The following is a 22,624-nucleotide window of genomic DNA, read 5'->3' as shown; positions in this document are numbered from 1 at the left end:
ATGGTCAAGGTTTGAAATGGATTATTTTTTTTGTCAAGAGTCGCATTGTCATTCGGATAAATAGAAAGGGATTGGATTGGTACTTATTCTTGTATGGATACCTGAAGGGAGAGCTCAGTCCCTGGGAGTCGACGCCGTGTTGTTATCTTCGGTGCCGACTTTTGAGCTTTTGTGGAAGTCCGAGCTTTTCTCCAAGGAGATGTCCAATTGCACAGAGCGTGAGCAAGGAACAAGGGGGAGTATACCTGTAAAGGCACTCCGAAGCTTAAGTCAGTATTGAGAATTCAATGTATCATTTGAAGATAAAATATCATACCTTTATAGGTGAGATAAAATAAGTCGGTTACGTTTCTATTGATCATCGGAATTGAAGAGCAATTAATAGGTTTTTTAATAAGTGATAATGTCTGGTCGGACGTTTTTATTCCAGGATGTAGTCCGTTGAGTCTGATTGTAACGTATAACGCCGAATTATAACATAAAGTTCTGAGTTATGGTGCATAATGCCGAGTTATTGTATATAATGCCGAATTATAACATTGGATTTATAACGGCCGTATCAATACTTTATTCTTCAAATTTCTTTGAAGTAATAAGTGCTTTAATTAACTTCTGAAATTCTATTGTGCCTAGTACGTGATAAGATTTTGGGATTTTTTATTTGGTAACTTTTTTTTAATGCTACTATTTAAAGCATAGATGTAAAAATCAGACCGACAAGACGGCTGGATTGAAAAATCGGTGACACAGCTCCAAAACCGGTCTGAATTTGACATTTGATCGGACAAGGAATGAATCGGTTTAAACTGACCAATTTTTTGTGAACATCGGTGAACCGGCAGATTTGAGAAATCTGGACGGGTTCGAATTTGTAATAAAAAAAAAAACAACCCTAATTCACTAATTGATCGACGGAAAAGAGGCAGAGCCTCACTCTCTCACTCTCTCACTCTCACTCTCACTCTCACTCTCATTCCAATTGAACTGAACGGCAGAGCGGCAGCTGCAGCTTACAGAGCTTTCACTGCCACCGAGCCTCTCGCCGGTTCCCGTGCGTCCCTCGCTCGCCTGTCGCCTCCGTCCGTGTCGCGTCTTCACTGCCTTTGCGGGCTGTGCTTCGCGTGTCGTGTCCGCCGCAGTGGGTCGCCTTCACTGCTGTGCTTCGCCGTGAGCTCGCTTCTCTGTCTCCTTCTTTTCTGCGTGCCGTCAGCTGTGAGCCCGTGGCTTCTCTTCTCTGTTGAGGTGAGTTTTTTATTATTGAAACATGTTCTTGACTGATTGGATCTGGATGATATTGATTAGCCATATATTTAACTTTTGCAAGGTGGTAAATATGGATAGGTTGGTTTTGCATCATTGCATTTGCATTTAATCAAACATATTAAAGGCTCTGGTAATAACACTTGGTTAATCTGAACATGAAGACAAGGATAAGTTACTTATAATCCTTATGCATTTCCTGATTAATCACATTGAGAAGCCTTCATAGTTTGGTAAAACATAGTTTCCATGTTTTTATCTTAGTCCTCTTTGTGATGTTTAAACCACCAAGTGTGTTCGTGTGCATTATTGTTCAACACCGACTAGATAGGTGATTTCTGTAAATTTTTAACTTTCATATCTCAATTAACAGATAAACCAGTGAGTGAGAAGTTACATGATTGACCAAGTAACAGATGGAGAAGATATAAGCGTGCAGCTTCATTTGATTACAGAAAAGTTGCTCTTCTGTTTTCAATATTATAAGTTCTAACAGATTATTCAATGAAAGAACAAGTTTTCTATTTAGGATTTGATTGTTGCTGTTTCTTCTATATTGATTGTTGATATTTTTTTTAGAGATATGCATATATATTGATTTATACCATGGTTGGTTGGAATAAGCATTGGTTGGAGAGGTTCTGTGAATTGATTAGATAATAGCTTATGTGATAGTGTGATTAGATGATTGGAAACTATGTATGTTACTCCTTGGACATAATTTATGGATTATTCCTCTTATTGTGTCAACTTAAGATATTATTATAGTATTGATTAATTTTATGTCTATTTTTGTATTACTTATTTTTATAAATTGAGACTACTGCCAAAGAAAACATGTATTTTAAATTTTAATTTTAAGTTTTTTTTACTATTTTATATTTTTATTTAAGTGATAATGGGTCAACCGGTTCTATCAGTGGCCCACCGATTAAACTAGTGACCCAGTAACCCAATAGCCTGAATGGTTTGATCACCATTTCAGTTTTGATAACTATGATTTAAAGCACATGCTAACAAATGAGCCAATTCCTATATCTACAGGAAAGCAAACAAAAGCATTAGGAAGAAGGATATAGTGACACGTGGAGCTATATGTCTGCATTTTGAGGAAATGAATAGTACTAACCAACCATAGCCACAAAACTGAGGGTTTGGGCCTTCGTCCAATTTTCAGTGACTGCAAGTCACAGCACAGAATTTCCCTGCCACTAGACCTTTGCCCACCCCAACCATTCAATTCACCAGCCACTTCTGCCTTACTCCAACAGTTTCCAATTCTTTCTTCTCTCCCTTCAAAAATTTACTCCTTTTTCATTAACCCATAGCTCTGAGTTTGACCTATTTTGACAGCTCTACCGTTTAAACTTGCATCGGATTTACCTCCTCTGTTAAATTCCATATACTTGGAGGAGACATGGCTCTGATGAGGTTTCATCGTGTGAAGCAGATTTCGAAGTTTCTAGCACCTCTTCTTACCACAGGTGTGTCTCCTGCCTGCTGCAAATTTCATTTTCCCTTTGCAAGCTTTGAATTTGAAATTTTTATTGTGCATTACGAAAAGCTTGTTTGGTTACTAGGATATTAGATTAAGAGAAAATACTTAGTTCTGCCTTTGTATTTTGAATGCCAGTTTTCATAAAAGGTTTGTGATCCTTTTAATTTTATTATTTATTGAACTTTATTCATTGGGTTAGTTAAATTAATACAAATAATTTAGCTTTTTTCTATTTTACTTTGTTTTTCGTTGTTGTTTTGTTTCCCTTAAAATTTTCATCCAAATAGATGACTTGAGTTTTAGAGCATTTTGGAAGTTCTGTTGTTACAATTGCTTAGGTCTTATAAGTGGAAAGTAAGTACAAAAGTTCACCTAGTGATTGAACTCATTCTTTTAATTGTTTAAGAAAAAGGTGTAGCATGGGAGCATTTCTGGTTAGTAGTTGCATTTGAAATAAATAAAGATAAACTTATGAAGCATTGGTGCTCTTAAATGGTTGCTGTACACCCATATGTTGTACGAATACGAATATGAGTATTGAACACCATACGGTATGATATGTGGTAAGCAACTTTATGAAGGAAGAAAAAAAGGTAAGAAATTAAGTTTAGAATAATAGCATTTCTGAAGATACACATATGATACTCATATGTTTGTAAAAATGAAATATTTGTGCATTATAGAGCTTTCACCAATACTTCTTGGTTACCCATAGGCTCTAATTTATCAATTATTGTAACAATTTGATGGTTTCCGAACCTTTATTGGGAGCTTATCTTGTAGTTGTTGGTTACTCAGACGTACTTTTTTAGTCCATCATTGTACATATACATATTAGTCCTTATAAAACATCAAAATTTACTATAAAATTGTTTGATTTACTTTGAAACTATTTGTTGCCGTCTATCTTATATTTTGACTATTAAATTATTTAAATATTATATTTTCATATTATCATATAGTAATATATACTCATTTACCCATATAAAAGTATTTACCAATATTTTTCTTCTCCCATTCTTGTAGGATGCCAAATATAGATACTATACACATGCCTATGCAACTTAGGAAAAGCTGTCTAATATGATGTCCGGAGTTTCTCATTTTTTTCTTTAAATGAAAGCATGCTCGTCGATATGTTTGTCAAGTTGTTTTGGGGTTCTGTTTCTGTTGCCTGTGCATCTTTTTGCTCCCAGCTTCCCTCAGTTGTTTTTCTCTTAGGACATACTACCAAATAAGATTATGAAAATACTATTCACTAGTATAAATTTCTATGTGCGTTTTGTTTTAAAAAATTTTCTTCTCTTCTCCTGTCTAGGTGATTGCTATCAACAATCTGGCAAAGTGTTCAACTTAGAAGGTTTGTCTGTAATACCCACTCTCTCTGCTCAGAAGCTAATTACTAATGGGATTCAAGTCAGAGAATTTCACGAACAAAGGTAAATAATTTTGAAGGTTCAACTGTTTGGTGGTGTTTTGAATTTTGAATTTTTTTTTTCTTTTTTGTTGCATTTGAAGTTGTGTCTGAGCAGGACATGGATAAGAATAAATTATATCATCTTATATTAATGACAAATTTGAAGCCTAATCATTTTGGCAATTCTAGCCTTGTTAGGTTTCCTGACTTCTGATTGGCAGCTTCATTCAGGTTCTCAACAATGGCTGATGCATCACATGAACCTGCCCTTGAAATTGACCTCTTGTCTTTCATTAGAGCTTCATTGGATGAGTTTGAAGGTATTTATTTCGCTAATCTACATCTCTAGTCTCTATGCAATGTCCTTCTCTTTCTGTTAATAATACTTCTATATCAGGGGGAAAAAAGAGAAAATTAAGCTACAACTTTTCCTGTCTTTGTTTTTTACTTCATTTCCCATTAACAGTTCCTGTTTTCAATTTTTCATGATTCTAATTCCTATTTGGTTACATGTATCATTGTTACTTTTTAGTAAATGCAAGTGATGACTTGCCTGTCTTCCCTGCGCAAATTGAGAGAAAGAAATTAAGAAGCAAGATTAATAAATGTGGCTGGTTCAAACTAATGGATGCATTTCTGTTTTAATTCATTTGTTATTAAAAGTGGTTATTCATGTAATGCTGCTGCTATAAAAGTGAAAACACAAAAAATAGCTTTATGTTTTAGAAATTTCTTGAAGTGTGAATCCCATTTTCTATAACAAGAAAATGCAAAGAATCAAAATATATGTTGTTCCTCAATTTGTATATTCAATGTAAATGAAAACTAGAAGTAATCCAAAGCAAACAGGATTTACATTTTTCTTTTAATTTTGTGCATTTCTGAGCAGTGTAACTGAAGTAGCATTCCTGAATAGTTAGGATTTGAATTCTATACATGGTCTTTTTCTATAATTACACAAGTCCAATTCTAGGACATGTTTTTATGTTTTGAGATTTAAGGCATACTCTTTGCTTTTTCCCAATTAATTTATTGCTTGAACTTTGAATTTGCAGGAACCCATCATTGTTGGTTGAATCTATCTAACAAAGATAAGCAACCTTTTGGGGGTGATGGAGTCTTCTTGATTCTTGCTTTAGAAAATTTGGACCATCAAATTTTGCTTGAAAAATTGAAGACTATCCAGAAGAGATTCAAGAAGGATATGTATTATTCCCTCACTCCCTCTACCCTTGATACAAGTAGGGTGATGCTTTTTCAATAATTAAATATACTTTTTGTGGCAGGTGCCCCCATATTTTCATTATGTGCTCAAAACCAACCCATCCTTCTGTCGATCGACTTCAGCTGGCCCATTTAGTGATGACAGAAAATATCACGGTTCCCATTTTGTTGTCTCAACAGACATTTCCCGAGGTGTGATAAGATCTATTGTTAGCTTCTAAAATATGTAAAAATTTGTTGATGTCTAATATCTCTACCGTGATGCAAAATTTATATGTTAATTATTTGCTAAATTTGTGTTGCCCACGACTTTTAATTATCAAATCAGTCGACAACTCAGGTAGGGAATGCTTTGTTAGAACTGATGCATGAGACTAATCACTAATGTTGCATTGAAATAATAGAATTCATGTTATTGTAATTTGTAAGTATATAATTATAAGAAATAGCTTAAGTCAATAATTCTTTATTTTGGTTATTATAAAAAATAAGCTGTATTTATTTCTTCTTTCTATAAATGTCGATATGGTGATTGCAATGTTGATAAAGCAAATCAGGCACAAGTAGTTGTCTCACTTTTGCATCTCTTCTCTTTTCTCACTGAACATCTATTTCACAACCTTACTGATTTAAATTTTTATCAGTTGTGGAGATTTCTTCTTCAAACATCATCTCGATTGTCGATTCTCATTAAAACTAGATATTTGTTAGATGTGAACAATTTGTCTCATGAGATTTGATTTATCGGCAGTCTAAATTTTTATTTACAGATGGAGTCATGATGGCTAGCTTTGCTGATAGTTTTAATTTGTGTAATATAACCCTCCAGCCAAAAGAAAAACATGATAACAATATAGAATTATCAGCTTGAATAACCAAGCTATTTCACATTATTCCACCTAAGATCATGCATCTGTTTCTTAGAACACTAGTTTGCAGACTGCAAGGCAAGAGTGGGGGTCCTCAGCATTTGCAAACTAGAAGATTTAGTTTTTTGGTGCACCTGGCATGACATATAACAGTCACATCCTTAACATTGCTATACAAATCCAAAGAAGTGGGTTATTTCACTTTATTTAGACCTAATTGGTGTATAATATTTAGTCTTTAGATACACTTATCTGGTTGACTAAAACCAGATGGCTTTAGAAAATCAATCTTCTCATGCTTGTCCAATCGATCTTGGAATTATTACATAATTATTTGAGGGAAGATAACTGGTATAAAACATACTCAAATCCAAGTAGGTTATATAGTTTCTGGCTGCTTATAGTGACTGCCTAAATTGTTAGTGGACAGAATGAAATTTAAAAGGGGAATTAATTAATATTCTGTTCCCAGTGTCCTTGAAGTTTAAGTTGCTATCTGAATCAATGTTTCAGAATAGGAAAAGTTTTTGCATTCATGATATCCATGTATACCAACTAACCATCTTGTTTTTCTAATGTTGATGTTTTTGTGAGTGTATAGTGTCATCTGTTGCAATTTATTCACAATAATTCTTTTGATATTTATAGCTAGAGAAAGGTGCAAGGTACATCTTATTTAAAAAAGTTACAAGCCCAGTTATTTATCATGAGAAGGTGGATCTTGAAGTTTTATACCAAGGTATTGTGCTTTTCTATTCTGAAATGGCATTTGTCTACTGTTTTTTTCCCTGTGGTGTGTATTTGCATGCACGTGCACTAGCCACTAATTTTGACTATGGGGCCAAATGTAGCTGTTCAGGAGTTACAGATGCAACCTGATGGTGAATCCAAGTCATCTGATGTATTGAAGTCTCCATCTTGGAAGCAAAATGGGAGCAACAAGGATCAATATATTTGTTATCCTATTCAGAATTTACTTCTCTCTTATCCAGGTATAAACTTCATCTGTCTCCTAATAGCATTGGCTTACCAATTTTCTGAGTATGAGTTGGCAAAATCAGATACGTAACCCTTTCTTGTTTCATCATACTCTTTCTCTGCCATTCTCTCTCCCTGACCCCCTCCCTCCTTTCCTCCCTCCCCCTTTTCTCTTTCTTCTCCTTAACTATTCTCTTATACTTATAAAAGTGGAACTGGGTATCAGAAAAATAATTAGAGCTCGAGTAATTGATGGATACAACAAATTTGAAACAGTTTTAGGGGTTTCGACAAGTCCACGTGGAAGAGATTTTGTTATTTCATTGTAATTATAAAGATTTTGTTAAAAATAAGCATAGTTTTTGATTGTGGATGGCGGTGAGCCAAAAATCTGCCATAAAAAATGGCGGATGGCATTGCGGGAAATGGCGGATTACCTAAAAAATGCATATATATGTACAAAAAATATGCAGAAAAATTGCAAATATAATAAACTATAAAATCTAATCTATATAATCATTTTTCTAGTCATAAGACATCCAATTAATGCAGCAAACAAATAAACATAAGACATAGAACATAAAAACTAAAAACTTAAAAGAAGGACCAATTCTACTGTAACGGACATATGGTGTCATTGGTGTTTCCTTCTTCTACAGTACTAACATATTTCTAGCCTGGGTCAATTCTACTGGAATGGACAGCAGCGGCAGGACGAGCAAGAGCAGTGCCAGCAGCATGACCAGCAGAGGCAGAGGCAGGTGCAGGGACGGGCATTAGAATCAGGGGCTGGTCTGGAAGTTGACATAGTGAACTGAACTGAACGGGAAAAAAAATTGGAGGAAAAGAGGTTTATGAGGGAAGAGAAGGAGACAGTGAACTGAACGGAAAAAAAGGAATGTATGTAACTACGAACCAGAAAAATAGGGAACTATGGTGATGAGCAGCGATGACGACCAGCAGTGACGGGCGGCGGCAGGCAGCGATGACCAGCGACGACGGGTGGTGATGAACGGCGATGGACAGCGGCGAAGATCGGTGGCCATGGAAGGCACAGAGAAGAGAGAACAAAGACGGAGAGCCGTTTTTGACGTGAATAAGAGAGGAAGAGAAGCTTTTGAATAACAGGCTGATTAGGTTACATGTATCACTTAGGGTTTCCTAATTTACCCAATTATCCTCAGATTTTTTAAAAAAATTCGAAAAAACCTGCCATTTCCGCCTTTTTCATGGCGTTCCTTTTAAATGGCGGTTATGGCGGCGCCATGACGGTATGGCGTGGCGGGTTTTGACCCTGCCGCCATTTACTCGGCGCCGTGATGGGGTTATAACGGGGGGCGCCATGGCGGCCGCAATTGCGGTGGCGCCATGGCGGGACGCAATCTGCATGGCGGAAATAGCGGGGGTTTTTCAGGTTTTTCAAAAAAATTTGAGGGTGGTTTGGATAATTTAATAAACCTAAGTCAGATCCCACTAACCACTAACCCTAATTTTCAGCCCCTCATTCAAAAACTACCCTCCTTTGCCTCGTCTTCAAAAAAATCCCTCTCTTCGTCTCTGTTCTCTCATCCCTGCGACCCAGATTTCTTCACCACGCTGCCATCCATCGCCGCCGCCCATCTAGCCGCCCGTCTAGCCGCCCGTCGCGCCGCTCGTCTCTGTTCTCTCATCACTGCTGCTCATCACCTGTTCATCACTGCTGGTTCGTACGTGTTTCATCTTCTCTGCTCCTGTTTTTTTCTTTTCTCTCTTCCCTGCTGCCCCTTCTTTATCAATAATCAGTGTTAAACTTCTCTTCTTCCATTTTTTCCCATTCAGTATACTATGTCCACTTCTAGACAAGCCCTTGATTCTAATGCCCCTACCCTTGCCTCTGCTGGTCCTACTGTTGGTGCTGCTCCTGTTTATTTGCTAAATTTGCTATATTAATTAGATGTTTTATGACTAGAAAATTGCTTATATAGATAGATTTTATAGTTTATTATATTTGCAATTTTTCTGCATGTTTTTTTGTACATATATGTGTATTTTTTAGGTAATCCGCCATTTCCGCCATTTTCCGCAACGCTATCCGCTATAACTTTATGGCGGATTTTTGGCTCACCGCCATGAGCCGCCATCCGCAATCAAAAACTATGTTTGGATCTTATAAAATTCTTAATTCATCTGATGAGCCCACTTTTTAGAGGTATTTATTTGCCCTTTTTCCCCTTCCTGCTTTACAGGTTGCGTCTCTGCAGATGACAGCTTGAACCGCCTCTTCTTTTCAGACTGCAATCATCATAGGATTGTTATATCAGATGACAATGGAGAGATTCTGGACTGTGTATGTACAACAATTATTTAAATAAGTTTAGGATAAAGTACGTTTTGATTCCAGGTCCAGTATTAGCTGCTTTTTAAATGTCATATTGTGACAGTAAAGCTGACAGGCTCCGCCAACTATTCTTGTTGTCTATAGGACATCTAACATCCCTCGCACCAATTGTCCAATAATCAACTATGTGCTCAAAAGATCAAATCTCCAAATGGTCGTCAGAATATCTGTTCACTAATGAGTTTGTTCATATGATTTACATCCCCTCACTTAACCAGAGGTGTTGAAACAAATCAAACAATTGCCATCTCATGCAGTTGTATTAGACTAGTTTTTACATATTGTTAAGTTTGTAGATTGACTTCTTGTGTTCATCTCTGCCTGTTCCCATTCTGTTAATATTCTTGCATAGAAGAAATATCTGCTCTCTCTTGTAACATCAGATTATGCAAATGTTACTTTGGCGTTTTATTGAGTTTGCTGTGTTTATTTGTCAGTCACAATAGAAAAATGGATATTCCTTTTACTATTTTTAGTATTTTATATCATTCTCCCATTTCCTTTTAGAGGAAGAATGAACCCAAAACATTACAGTGACATGTTTCAATCTCTCTCAGATTGGTTCTTCTCCAGGATTTGAGGATGGAGATTTTGGATCTGCTAAATTAGGGCGCCCTGCAGGTTCTTATTACCATGCTGAGGAGGATTGCTTATATTTTGTTGATTCAGAGGTATGTATTTGGATGTGTCCATAGTTTATTATCAGCTTTGGACTCAGTTTCATATACGTTGGGTACTTTATATGCATCAGTTTGACCATATCAATGATATATCCCTTTGTTTATCTGTGGCTATGCCAAACTAATATGATTTGGCAAGCTCATTCTACAGGATTAGTATAAAATACATTGTCGAATTTTCTGCAGTTAGACTAAATTCAACCCTTGCATTAATTTAGTGTTCATTGTCTTATTTACACACTTAAGATGCATGATTGCTGTTAAATTTCATCCTTATACCTAGAATGCAACTTGGTTTTGGATGATAATGTGCATATTTTGGTTCATGTTGAATGAAGCAGTTGAGGGCTTGAGGCTGAGAATTCCTGATAATGTCAATGGAAATGAATGAAAACAACCAATCTTATTGATCCAAATCAACACACTAAATTTTGTAACAGATATTTTCCTTGGTCCTATGCTGTTTGAGTTTTAACATTTCAAGGGAGATATCTAGATATTTTGTATAAATGGCTTGAGGGTATGCCTCAGAGAGCAGAACTAGATAATAAGAATGTAGTCTTACATTAAGGGAAAGAGAAACTAGTCTAGAGTTATGTTGCCTGCTGTTTTATGCTTCTCTTTTTTGTTCCTGTCTGAAGGAATATTATTATTATTATTAACGGATTTCCTTTTATTTTTTGTTGACTCATTTAGTAAAGTTATAGAGTTTTCTTTTATGGTTTCCTTATACCATTTCTTGTTTCTTAAGAATCATGCTATCAGGAAAGCTGATCTGGGTGGCCGATTAGTGGAGACACTTTATCCTGCCACTGCCTCTAGCAAACGTTTTCACCTATGGAATTGGATCAGGAATAAGCTTGGTTTAGAAAACAGTGAGGAGACCAATGCTGAGGAAACATATGAAGTATTGGATTCTGAATCACTATATTTCCCTTGGTATCTGCTGAAATCAGTTGATGACACACTTTACATTATAGATCGCAGGTAAATGATTTGATATATTTAACTTCTTTTAATAATATAATGTGCACTTCTGGACTTACAGGATGTCCAAATTATTTGAATACCTTACATTGTATCCCTGATGTTTGGTGCATAATCAATTTCTTTAAGTTAATTCTGGCTGAAAGCTTTGCCATACAAGAGCGTCAAGCCCACCCTTTTATTTTTTGGTCCCCTTTGTCTCTCTTTGTTTGCACCTGAGCCTTTTGTAACAAGAAAAGAAAAACAAAGAAAAAAATCTTCATCTTATATCAAACTTGTATGTAGGCCTTGAGGCCATTGAGTCTATGGCTCTGTCAATTTCTGTGCATGGCTCAACTGTGGTGAGTTTCGGATGTTGGTTCCGTATTTTTCTGTTTTGAAACGGACTCTGGACATTAATAATCCGTTTTATTTTACTACAATTGATAATCATGGCTTAGATGTTGGTTTTAAAAATGTTTCTTGTATTTATGGAGCAGAGCTGCTCGAGGGTAACTGTCATTTACTGTAATCTTTTTTATTCCACAATTCTATGTGACTTATTTGTCTATTCAAATCTTAAATTGTGCTTCTCTGGAATTCTCATATTCCTTTTTCCTAGATCTTCCTTCTTGTGCTAAGATTTGATTATTCATAGTAGATAACAATGCTAACTTTTATGGTTCATGTTGTGCCTCCATCTTCTGTTAATGCTTATTATGTGTATTTTCTTGCAGCTTTCAAACTTTATGGACCATGGATATTGGTTCAGGAAAGATAGATAAAGTTTATAAAGGTCAGATATGATACTAGATATAATGGATTTTTATCGAAAGTATCTCGTTCCTAGCTTGAACCGAAAGTATCTTGTTCCTAGCTTGAACCAAAGAGTTGTTGTAATGTATATTTATAACAGGTTCTTCCACAATCCTGGAGATCTGCAGACAGCAGATCACAGAAAACTTATCTATCCTAGATCAAGTTCCCTCTGATTGGTTTAAACATCAAAATCAACATGCTTGCTTGCTGGAAGGCATCCCAAACTCTGATCTTTTAGCGTCAGTGACAACCCTACAGAATCATGTTATTATTTGTGATACAGGTTTTGTTTTCTGATTGTTACTCAACAGTCAACATTTCATGGCACATTATATTGTTGCATTTATGATTTCTCTTAACAACCAGTTTTTGTATATCACTAGCTGGACAAAGGATTATGAAGGTTGACAGAGAATCAATGGTGTTTTCAGACTTCAAGTTGTCTAATTTAGGGATACTTGGATTACCATATTGGTTGAATTCCCCTCTTGAAACATTTTATGCTGCGTAAGTTATTTTTCTTGACATTTTGTTGATCATTAAAATTCCAAACCATCATTTTCCTGTTTGTGTACACTATTTTAGTTCTTTTCTCCAAGTCAAACATGCTGACATTTCTGGTCAATATTGTTTTGACAGTGAAAATGGACTCTTGGCCACGACAGTAGATCATCTGCAGCATTTTCAGTTGCCACCAGGTCATTCTACACATTAAGATTGGGTAGTATAAATGTGTAACATTCTGTTACAACTTACAAATCAGCTGAGAGACTTCATAGTCTCTTTTTTTATAAATCATACACCAACCTGGACTTCTGTGTATAACAAGAATAGTTTACTAGCCGGGCTGTTCTGTGTAAATATTTTCGTATTTGTACTTTATCATCCACCACAATGCCAGCTGCAGCTTGAATTATTACATATCTTTGCCAACTTAGAATTTTGCTTCAATGTGTGATAGGCAAGGTTTACATAAAGTTGGGTGTGGAGATTTCTTCTGATGTTGAACTTGTAGAACCATTACAAGAATCCTGTATATGGCGACAAGCTAGAGGTTCAGCTACTGAAATTTCTGGAATTGATGATGGTCTAGGATCCATAGACAAGGTTTTTTTTGCCAATTGTAGCATTCTTTGGTGAAGTAGTCTAGTTCTGCAGTTGCCAAAATTTATGTGTTGAACTCTTGGTGTAGGCTGGTGTTGCACAACAGTGGTACGATGAACTGGATGATCTTGCCGCTCCTAAACCCGAAACAGAAATGGTTGTTGAAGATGATAATCTGAATAACAATTTGGTTGTTGACGATGAGAAAATTTGCATCAACTGTTGTGTTTGCAATAGCCCTGGAACAAGTGAGGTATGCATATTTGTTTTTGACCATGCCTTTTTCTCATGTCATTTACTGATTAGAATAGCATACAAGAGATGGTAACATAATTGATGTGCCTTATTCTGGTATTAGTCCAAGTTGTTCTCTTCTGTGGCTCTCTTGAATTAATTTTCTCATTAATCTTGTAAGTTGAGGTATAACTTTCTTCATTATATACATCATTAGGTATATTTCTCAGTCCAACCACTTCACTATTCTTTATAGACTTCCTTTCTGGTGCTTATTTATTCGTTAAATCGTGCTTAAGTATGAAATATTTTCCATCTTTACTCTAGATGCATTTAACTTGATATATCTATCATTTTTGTTTCTCTTCTTGACAAGCTCACCTATGTTTGTGCTAGTTTTAGTACATTAGTAACTTGAAGTAGATTGCTAAGATTTATTTTGAATTGGGTCAGAAGTTTTACCACAATTTCTCTTGGGTTTAGTCCCTATTATAGTTATATCTATAAAGTATTGGTTATTTACCTTTGGAAAGCGATAATGTGTAGTCTGTTTCAATTATATAATGAGTGTGCATTATGAGAGCCTATATTAATCCTATATCCTCTTCGTACTATTGTTCCTTTCCATATCCATTTGCTTATTTACACATGAAGGTAATCCATAAATTTTAGGATAAATTACATTGATTTTCCCTGAGGTTAATGATATTACATGATATTTCTTGACTTGTTATGCCTTTGTTTATTTCCTCCTTAGAGGAGAGGTTACTGTCAGATTTAAAAAAATACATTATAAGTGTATATGTCACTGTATCATGTATAATATTGCCTAACCCACATGGGAGGTTAGTGTAAGTTACCCTAAACATTTTTCTGTTTTTACTCCCATACCAAACACATCCTCTGTAAAATCTTATACCTGAGGACCACAACGTTAATACCAAAATGCCATTTGAATAACTAGATATTGATCATTATTCAGCTACTTCCGTTTAAACTTTAAACTAATATCTTATTCATTTAATACAGGTTATTATTTACGGGGTACTATATTGTAAACTTAGAAAAGTACCAGACTCGAACGAGGGCAACCGGGAGAAATATGCAGCAAGGATGGTAGATATTTTGAGCTCTAAGAAATGTGGGAAAACAGAGAGAGATTTATGGAGTGCATTTTTGTTGAAATCAAAGGGTGATCTTAGAAACCTTGTCTTCATGAAACCCATACACATCAGAGTAAGGTTAAGTACTCTTGATCATCCTAAGGCTGATAATGGAAGAGACATTATCTCAACAGATTCTTCAATTGAGGTGAAGGTATTTCTGAAATAACACACTAGGTTCAGTTGCACAATTGCAACTTTTCACCTTGCTCTATTGTTGGGTTTATGATTACGTAGTATTTAGTGGCCATTTTCTAGCTGCTATTTACGGATAGAATTGGCTATAACACACTAAATTATGGTCTTATTCGTTTCAGTTGGATATGTTCGGTAATAAATCTAGACATTCAGCGTATGTTTGAGTAAGATCTTTTGTATGACTTTGAATAGAGAAAGTATCACATGAGAGAATAGAGTTAGGGGAGATTCTATGGTGCTTATAGTTGAAAAAAGCATAGTATGCTGATTATATGTGTCAAGAGGAGAAGAGTGAAACACCTTAATTCTCGTCGAATTTGTTTTCAATCAACTTTCTCTTCTATTTCTAGTCTCTTAACACCTTAACTTATGTCTCATATATATATATATATATATATATATATATATATATATATATATATTAGTGCTTTTGTCGACAAAATAACATTATCGAAAGAGTAGAAAAAAATAGATAACGAGAATGAGGTAGAGAATGAGGTAGATAGAGAATAGAAGAAGAAATGTTAATTAATTTAAAAAAGAGTATTTTATTTTAATTTTAATAAAAAATATCATGTAATATATTTTTGTTATTAAATTAGTTACATAATATAGTTATATATTAATTTTAATATTTTATTTTTAATTTTAATTAAAATTAGAGAAAATTATATTATATATTTTGATTATAAGATTTAAAATTAATTATTAATAATAATACATAAAAAAAGTAGAATAAATAAAAGAATGAAAAAATAGAAAAAAAAAGAGGAAAGAGTTTATTAATTTTAAAAAAAAGATTTAATTTCAGTTATAATAAAAAAAATGACATGTAACGTGTTTTAATTATATATATATAGCCATTATCGATCTTGCGGGTCAGGTTGTTGCCGTGCTCAACTTCTTTCCTCTTGTGGGCGTCATCATCACATTATGGTGAATTTAGTTGTTGTGTAGCGCACTTGATAGTTGAGTGCATGAAACTTGTGCAAGTTATGTTTGTTGTCCTGTTATGTTGATTTTTTGTTTTGATGAGCATGTGTTTTAGGGATGTGATACCAGTTCTGTGGGATAAATTATTCTCTTAACTATTGTATGAAGAAATTAAATTGAAGCAGAGAAATTTTTTTTTTTAATTTTATCTTATCTTAGGTTTTGTTCCATATTAGGGTGCGTGTGTTATGTTTATTTATACTGCTACTTGATAGTTCAATGAACGAACGAAATAGATAGACAAATGTTTATTATCCAATTAATACCAGTTATCGCAATATATATAAATTATTTGTACACTAAAATTAGCCATTAAAATTAGTTATTAATATATTTGTATATATATATATATATATATATATATATGTGTATTATTTAATTTATTTTTAATATATATTTATATTTTAATATATATTTGAAAAAATTCCACTCTCCTCTCCTGTGAGATGCTAAAATGACACTTTTCTTCCCTTTATTTTATAAATGTATATTCTCCTCTCTTGCAACTTTTAAAAAATCTCTTCTTTAATCCATTTTAAACTTTTTATGTTGATTAATATTAACTTTATCTATTTTTTAAGAAAAAATTATTTTTTTAAAAAATATCCATTTGTAAAAATTTTATTTTTTATTATTAAATTTTGTTTACCAAAATACTCTTTAATAAATTATTCTTTTATTAATTAAATTGTATTTTTACTAAAATATTTTTAAAAAAATTAATAATTAAATTATTTTTTTCTAAGATACCTAGTCTTTAATAATTTTTAATTATTAAATTTTGATTTTACTAAAATTTTTGTTAATAATTATTTTTATATTTACTATTAATTTTTTTATATCAATATATATTATTTTAATATTAAATAAAAAAATCTTACCACCGTTAATATGTATAACAATTAATATATATTGATATTGAGAAATAATCTTACTAAAATTTTTTATTTAATGTTAACATAATATATATAGATATCAAAAAATTAATAGTAAAATATAAAAAAAAATTGTAAAAAAATTTTGGTAAAATTATAATTTAATAATTAAAAAAAATTATTAAAGGGTATTTTAGAAAAAAAAATAATATAATTATTAAATTTTTTAAAAAATTCAATTTAATCAATAAAAGAATACTTTATTAAAGGATATTTTAGTAAGTAAAATTTAATGATAAAAAATAAATTTTTTGTTAATGGGTATTTTTTTAGAAAATAATTTTTTTCTTTAAAAATAGATAAAGTTAACCTTAGTTAACTTAAAAAGTTTAAAATAGATTTGTACGGTTGAGCGGGTACCGGACGGTTCGGGTGGAGATTCGAGGAGGTGGGAACATCGTTCGCGGCTGTGCTGGGATTGGATCTGCCGGGTAGCCGAACTCTCGTTGTGGAAGGAGGGGGTGTCACCTGCAAAGACACTCCAACGCTCTAGTCAATTTGTGTGCAGGTGAGAAATAGGTTGGGTGGAAGTGTGTGACGTACCTTGGGGGAGGGGTAGGACCCTCCCCTTATATACTATGTCAAATGTGGGTCCCACGAGGGCAGAACCCACCTTCTTCGAAGTTTCCTTGTACAGCTGTGGCGGCCAGCTGTCCCGGACGCGTGTTCGGGTCGGATATGGGCGCATCATCCGACCGTTCAGGTCGGGTGGTTAGTGGGTCGGGTCGGCCCAAGTTCCCTTTGGACCAGGCCGTAACAGTGCCCCCAACGCGTCAGCAATAGTCGCGTGGGCTGTTGGTGGCGTGTTATTTCTGACCTCATGCGTTGTCGCCAGGTCGGCCGTCCGTGGAGGGGACGTACCTCTTGCGCGCGTGCCTGTTTGTTGCTGGGGCGATCATTTATCGCCTCGTTCTTCGTGTGGAGTATTAAATGCTCATAATGGGTTTAAAACCCTTCGTGCAAAGACTAATATGCCTCTCGGGTTTCGCGCTCCTTTTGGTGGTGGTTTTAAAACAGTTCTGTGATGCCTTTGGTATTCATTTGACGTTTATCCTTCCGTTTCCGATTCTGCTATCCCCATCTTCTTCTCCCTCAGCAGTTCCAGGACGTCGTTGTTGTCTTCCTTTCGGATCTTTGCTATCAGTGTAGGTAATTGTGCATCTTTCTTGTCCTCTTTCGTTGTTCTTTTGCTTCTGCCATTGCTTCCTTTTTGTGCATGCCGTTTGTTTAGCTTTGCATGATGGTTGATCTTAGGCCCTAAGTAGGTGTGTTAGGGAGGGTTGCCATTCTAGGGTAGTTTTTGTTTGGGTCTTATCTTTTTTAGCCGTGTTTAGTCTCAGTTGCAGAATATACTGAGTGTAGCTTCTGCATTCACTCCGAGTACCCGACCTCTTAGACTGACTGAATGGTCCCCCCGTGTAGGTATGGCTCGCATCGCCTCCCGGGTTTCCCCTTCTCCCGCGGCGTACGACCCTTACGCCTGGGTGGTTTCTGACCTGAGGGACTCCCCAAATCAAATGGGCAAGGTTGAGCTCATCGAGTTCTGCCAAAATGAGTACTTATGCGGCGGTACCGACAAGGAGTCTAACTACGATGTCTATGTCCCGGCTCCCCACGAGCGTTTATATGAAATCAATTTCAATGCTCCCCGAGTTGCCGACTGGATTTGGTTCTATAAATCCATGTTTACTCAAGTGGGGGTTCGTATTCCTTTCTCCGCCTTCCAAATGGCGTTTTTGGGCCGGATTTCCGTGGCACCGTCGCAGCTGCATCCGAACAGTTGGGCTTCAATCTGCTGTTTCGAGATGGTTTGTGAATATCTCGAGCTGCCGGTGTCTGTGGACGTTTTTCTTTTCTTTTTCAACCTTACAAACCCTTCGAAGGAAGGGAAACATAAGAAGGGGTTCATGTCCTTCTGATCTGCCCAAAGTCGGAGGATTTTTGGCTTGTTTGAGGACTCCTACCACGGGTTCAAAGATAAGTATTTCAAGGTGCGTCCCGTCAAAGGTCATCAGCCTTTTTGGTTGTCGATAGAGGGGGAACGCCTCATCCCGACGTATTGGAGCTTCGGGGCGGGGTCCTTTATTAAAGTGTCCTATAAGGGTATGTCTATCGTGGACAAGAAGATTGCCGACGTGTTACTGGCAGTCTTCGGGAGGAATCATGTGAATCCCCACCTCCTCATGGGTGATCGGGAAGTCGGTCGGAACTATATTTGTGAGCAGTTTTAACTTTGAGCTTTACTTTTGTTCCTTGCTTTTTTTTGATATTCCATAGTGACTAAGCAATCTTCTTTTCCTGTTACAGTGGGAATGTCTGCCGAGGTAACGGGTATCCCTAACTTGTTCCAGACTTTTTTATGCGCAAGTGACGATGAGGCGGTCAATGAGAAGTCAACTGCTCCCCCGGAGGACAAGAGCAAGGCCACTTTCGAGCAAGGGGCTGTGGCCGATGAGATCGGTACCTCGGTTCAGGGTGCCTTGGCTCGCAGCGGCAAGGAGGTGCGCGTTTCCCCCTTCCGCGAAGTGGTTGGTACTGGGGGTTCGACGTCCAACCCAGCGGCCAACGATGACGTCGAGGAGGTGCCCAGCCTCAAAAGGAGGAGGACGTCCAGTAGTCCCGAGGGGATTCTTACTGTGATGGAGAAAAATTTTGACGCCGGGAATTTTATAGATTCTCAGTTGATTCCTGGCACTGAAGAGCACTTCCACGAGTCATCCCTTGCCGGGCAAGTGAGGTGGATGTATCGTACCCTCCTGCGCGGTGCAGTGATAGCTCGGAAGGCCGAGTTTGAGTTGTCCGGGATGGAATCTATCCGCAGGAGGTTGGAGTCTGCTGGGAAGGCGAATAATGAGTTTAAACGCGAAGTTGAAACTCTTCGAGAGCAACTGACCCAATCTAATGAGAAGCTCGACGCTGCTGAGAAGAGAGCATCCGCTGCCGAGAAGAAAGCCTCTACTGCCGAGAAAAAATTGGAAGAGTCGGATGCCACGGTTTCCCGGCTTGTCGAGCGGGAAATGACTTTAGAGAGTCAAGTTGGCGTGGCTCAAGGGCGGGTGGCCGCGTTAGAGAAAGAGAAGGAAGCTGTCGAAACTGAGCTTGCAGGGTTGAAAACAAAGTATAAAGAAGTCGTTAAGCAGGGGAAGGGCACGATCTTGGCGACCGAGGAGGCCCTTAAGGCTTAGGTCAAAATTGTTGCTCCTGATTTCGACACGTCGGCAATTGGCGTCTTCAAGGTGATCAAAGACAGCAAGATCATTGACGTGCCTAAGAAATGATTTCTTATGTTCTGTATGAAACTTTTTGCGAGCCGTTTTGTTTTAGCTCTTGTGAACAGATGGTTTCTTGGGTCATTTGCCCGTTTTATCGTAGTTAATACTTTCCTATTCGTGTGGTTGTGTTGTCGTTTATATTCACCGTTATTGGTTTGCTGTTCCCATTCGATCTACCGTATTGATGATGTTCTGGCTGAGCCAGGTCGTGGCTTTTTAGTGTAGCCATTTGCTATTGTGGTAGTTGATGGGCTCCCGGGGCGATCAGTCTCGGGGCTGCGTATCATTGTCGCGTTGCGTGGAATTCATTTGCGTAATGGGTTGTCCATGAAAAGTAAACAAGACAAAAGAAACAAAACTTTTGACAAGTACATTTTAGTCGGTGATTACACAAAAGGTCTATAAGCCATAGCGAAAAGTACAATTCCATGAATTGAATACTTAGCTCGTTTGGTCGGTATATCGCCACGTGTGCTAGGAGTAAAATCTTCTCAAGTTGCTCGCATTCCACGTTCTTGGGACTTTTTTGCCATCGAGCCTTTCCAACTTGAAAGCGCCTTTGCCCATCACTTCTTTAACTTTGTAGGGACCTTCCCAGTTTGCCGCCAGTTTGCCCTCTCCCGGGGTCGGTAAGCCGATGTCGTTACGCCCTAGGACAAGGTCGTTTGGTTCAAACTCTCTTTTGAGCACTTTGGTGTTGTAGCGCATGGCCATTCTTTGCTTCAGCGCCGTTTCCGTCAAGTGGGCCATTTCTCTGGCTTCATCTATCAGGTCCTTCTCCACGGCTTCCACTACTCCCTTCAAAAGTAGTCGTGGGCTTGGTTCCCCGATTTCCACAGGTATTACCGCATCTAGCCCGTATGTTAGTCGGAAGGGGGTCTCCCCGGTGGACGACTGCTCGGTTGTACGGTAGGACCAGAGGACCGAGGCGAGCTTGTCGGCCCAAGCACCTTTTTTATTATCCAACCGCTTCTTAAGTCCTAACAGGATGATCTTGTTTGAGGACTCAACCTGTCCGTTTGTTTGGGGGTGTTCCACCGAGGAGAACCTCTATCTTATACCCAGGCCGGTGAGGAACTCCGTGAACTTCTTGTCGGTGAACTGTGTTCCATTGTCCGAGATAACGACTTCTGGGATACTGAACCGCGTTATCACTTGCCTCCACATGAACTTCCTGCAATTAGATGAGGATATGCTGGCCAGCGGCTCGGCCTCTATCCTTTTGGTGTAGTAGTCAATGGCGACTATAAGGTACTTGACTTGTCTTGGACCAACCGGGAAGGGCTCCAAGAGGTCGACTCCCCATTGTGAGAATGGCCGGGAGGACGTTATCAAGCTTAGCTCGGAGGCCGATGCTTTGTGGAAATTGGCATTTTCTTGACACTTGACGCACTTTCTAACGAATTCTTTAGAGTCTGCCATTATTGACGGCTAATAGTATCCGGCTCGGATTAATTTTCTTGCCAGGGCTTTGCCTCCTATGTGATGGCCGTAGCACCCTTCATGGACTTCCCTGAGGACGTAGTCCGTTTGGTCGGGGTGTAGGCATTTCAGTAGGGGCTGGTTGAATCCTTTTCTGAACAACTGACCCTGGGTGATCGCATACCTGGCTGCTTCCCTTCTCAATTTCTTAGCATCTTTTTTGTCGTCGGGAAGTTTGCCGTTTTCTAAGAAGCTGGTGATTGGGTCTAACCATGAGGAGCTTAGTTTTGAGAGGTGCAGAGTGATTGCCGGCTCCTTCATCATTCCTTGGATGAGAGATCGGTTGCCTTCTCCCGGTTTTGTGCTAGCCAATTTTGATAGGAGGTCTGCCCGTGTGTTCCTTTCTCTTGGAACGTGGTGGATCGTGACCTCCTCAAACTTCCGGCTCAAATCCTTGACTTTCTCCAAGTACTTTTGTAGTAGCAAGTCTTTGGCTTGGTAGCTCCCGTTTACTTGGGAGGTGACGACTTGTGAGTCGCTGCATATTTCCAACCTTGCCGCTCCGACTTCCGTTGCTAGGGCTAGGCCCCCTATGAGGGGTTCTTATTCCGCTTGGTTGTTCGAGACGGGGAATTCAAACTTGATCGACTGCTCGTATACGACCCCGACTGGGCTTTCTAGGATGATCCCGGCGCCCCCGGACGTCTGATTGGAGGCCCCATCCACGTGGAGCCTCCACCGTGTGCCCGTTTCTTCGGTTGGCTCTCCCGTTACTTCTACCAGGAAGTCTGCCATCGCTTGCACCTTGATCGCTTGTCGGGGCTCGTACCGTATGTCATATTGGGAGAGTTCGATGGACCAAGTCATCATTCTTCCCGCCAAATCGGGTTTTTGGAGTACTTGTCGGATTCCTTGGTCCGTCCTTACGACAATCTAGTGACCTTGGAAGTATTGTTTTAACCTCCTCGAAGTGGTCAAGAGTGTCAGAGCTAGCTTTTCCAGTTTGATGTACCTTAGTTCCGCCCCTTGTAGGGCTCTGCTCACGAAATAGACTGGCTGCTGAGCCCTTCCTTCTTCTCGTATCAAGACTGTGGCCAGGGCTTCTCCTGTTATAGCGAAGTACAAGTATAACGGCTCTCCGGCCTTTGGCTTTCCGAGCACAGGGGGTGTTGCTAGGATTTCCTTGAAGTGTTTGAAAGCTTCTTCGCACGCGGG

The 22,624-nt window shown here is 37.7% G+C and overlaps 1 protein-coding gene across 1 annotated transcript; it reads left to right on the top strand.

Moving 5' to 3' along the window:
- Positions 1-919: 919 nt before the first annotated feature.
- Positions 920-15,114, top strand: LOC130948708 (uncharacterized). Its single transcript, XM_057877552.1, has 18 exons — positions 920-1,242; positions 2,305-2,744; positions 4,077-4,197; positions 4,407-4,495; positions 5,231-5,381; positions 5,462-5,591; positions 6,917-7,007; positions 7,120-7,260; positions 9,472-9,572; positions 10,181-10,294; positions 11,055-11,290; positions 12,007-12,065; positions 12,186-12,371; positions 12,472-12,595; positions 12,728-12,786; positions 13,050-13,195; positions 13,281-13,445; positions 14,456-15,114. Exons 2-18 carry the CDS (start codon positions 2,678-2,680, stop codon positions 14,756-14,758), a joined length of 2,283 nt encoding a protein of 760 aa, XP_057733535.1. The 5' UTR covers positions 920-1,242; positions 2,305-2,677; the 3' UTR covers positions 14,759-15,114.
- The last annotated feature ends 7,510 nt before the right edge of the window (positions 15,115-22,624 follow it).

The sequence above is a fragment of the Arachis stenosperma genome, chromosome 9 (assembly GCF_014773155.1).
Source record: "Arachis stenosperma cultivar V10309 chromosome 9, arast.V10309.gnm1.PFL2, whole genome shotgun sequence".
NCBI lineage: Eukaryota > Viridiplantae > Streptophyta > Magnoliopsida > Fabales > Fabaceae > Arachis > Arachis stenosperma.
The sequence above is the reverse complement of the archived record's forward strand: the minus strand, read 5'-3'. Positions and strand labels throughout refer to the sequence as shown.

What these genes read in the sequence shown, in the direction of transcription:
- LOC130948708 (XM_057877552.1), top strand. Translation starts at nt 2,678, where the DNA reads ATGGCTCTGATGAGGTTTCATCGTGTGAAGCAGATTTCGAAGTTTCTA. An exon ending in ATGGAGAGATTCTGGACTGT is followed by an intron (nt 9,573 to 10,180) that starts GTATGTACAACA and finishes AATCTCTCTCAG; the next exon opens with ATTGGTTCTTCTCCAGGATT. An exon ending in ATAGCCCTGGAACAAGTGAG is followed by an intron (nt 13,446 to 14,455) that starts GTATGCATATTT and finishes CATTTAATACAG; the next exon opens with GTTATTATTTACGGGGTACT.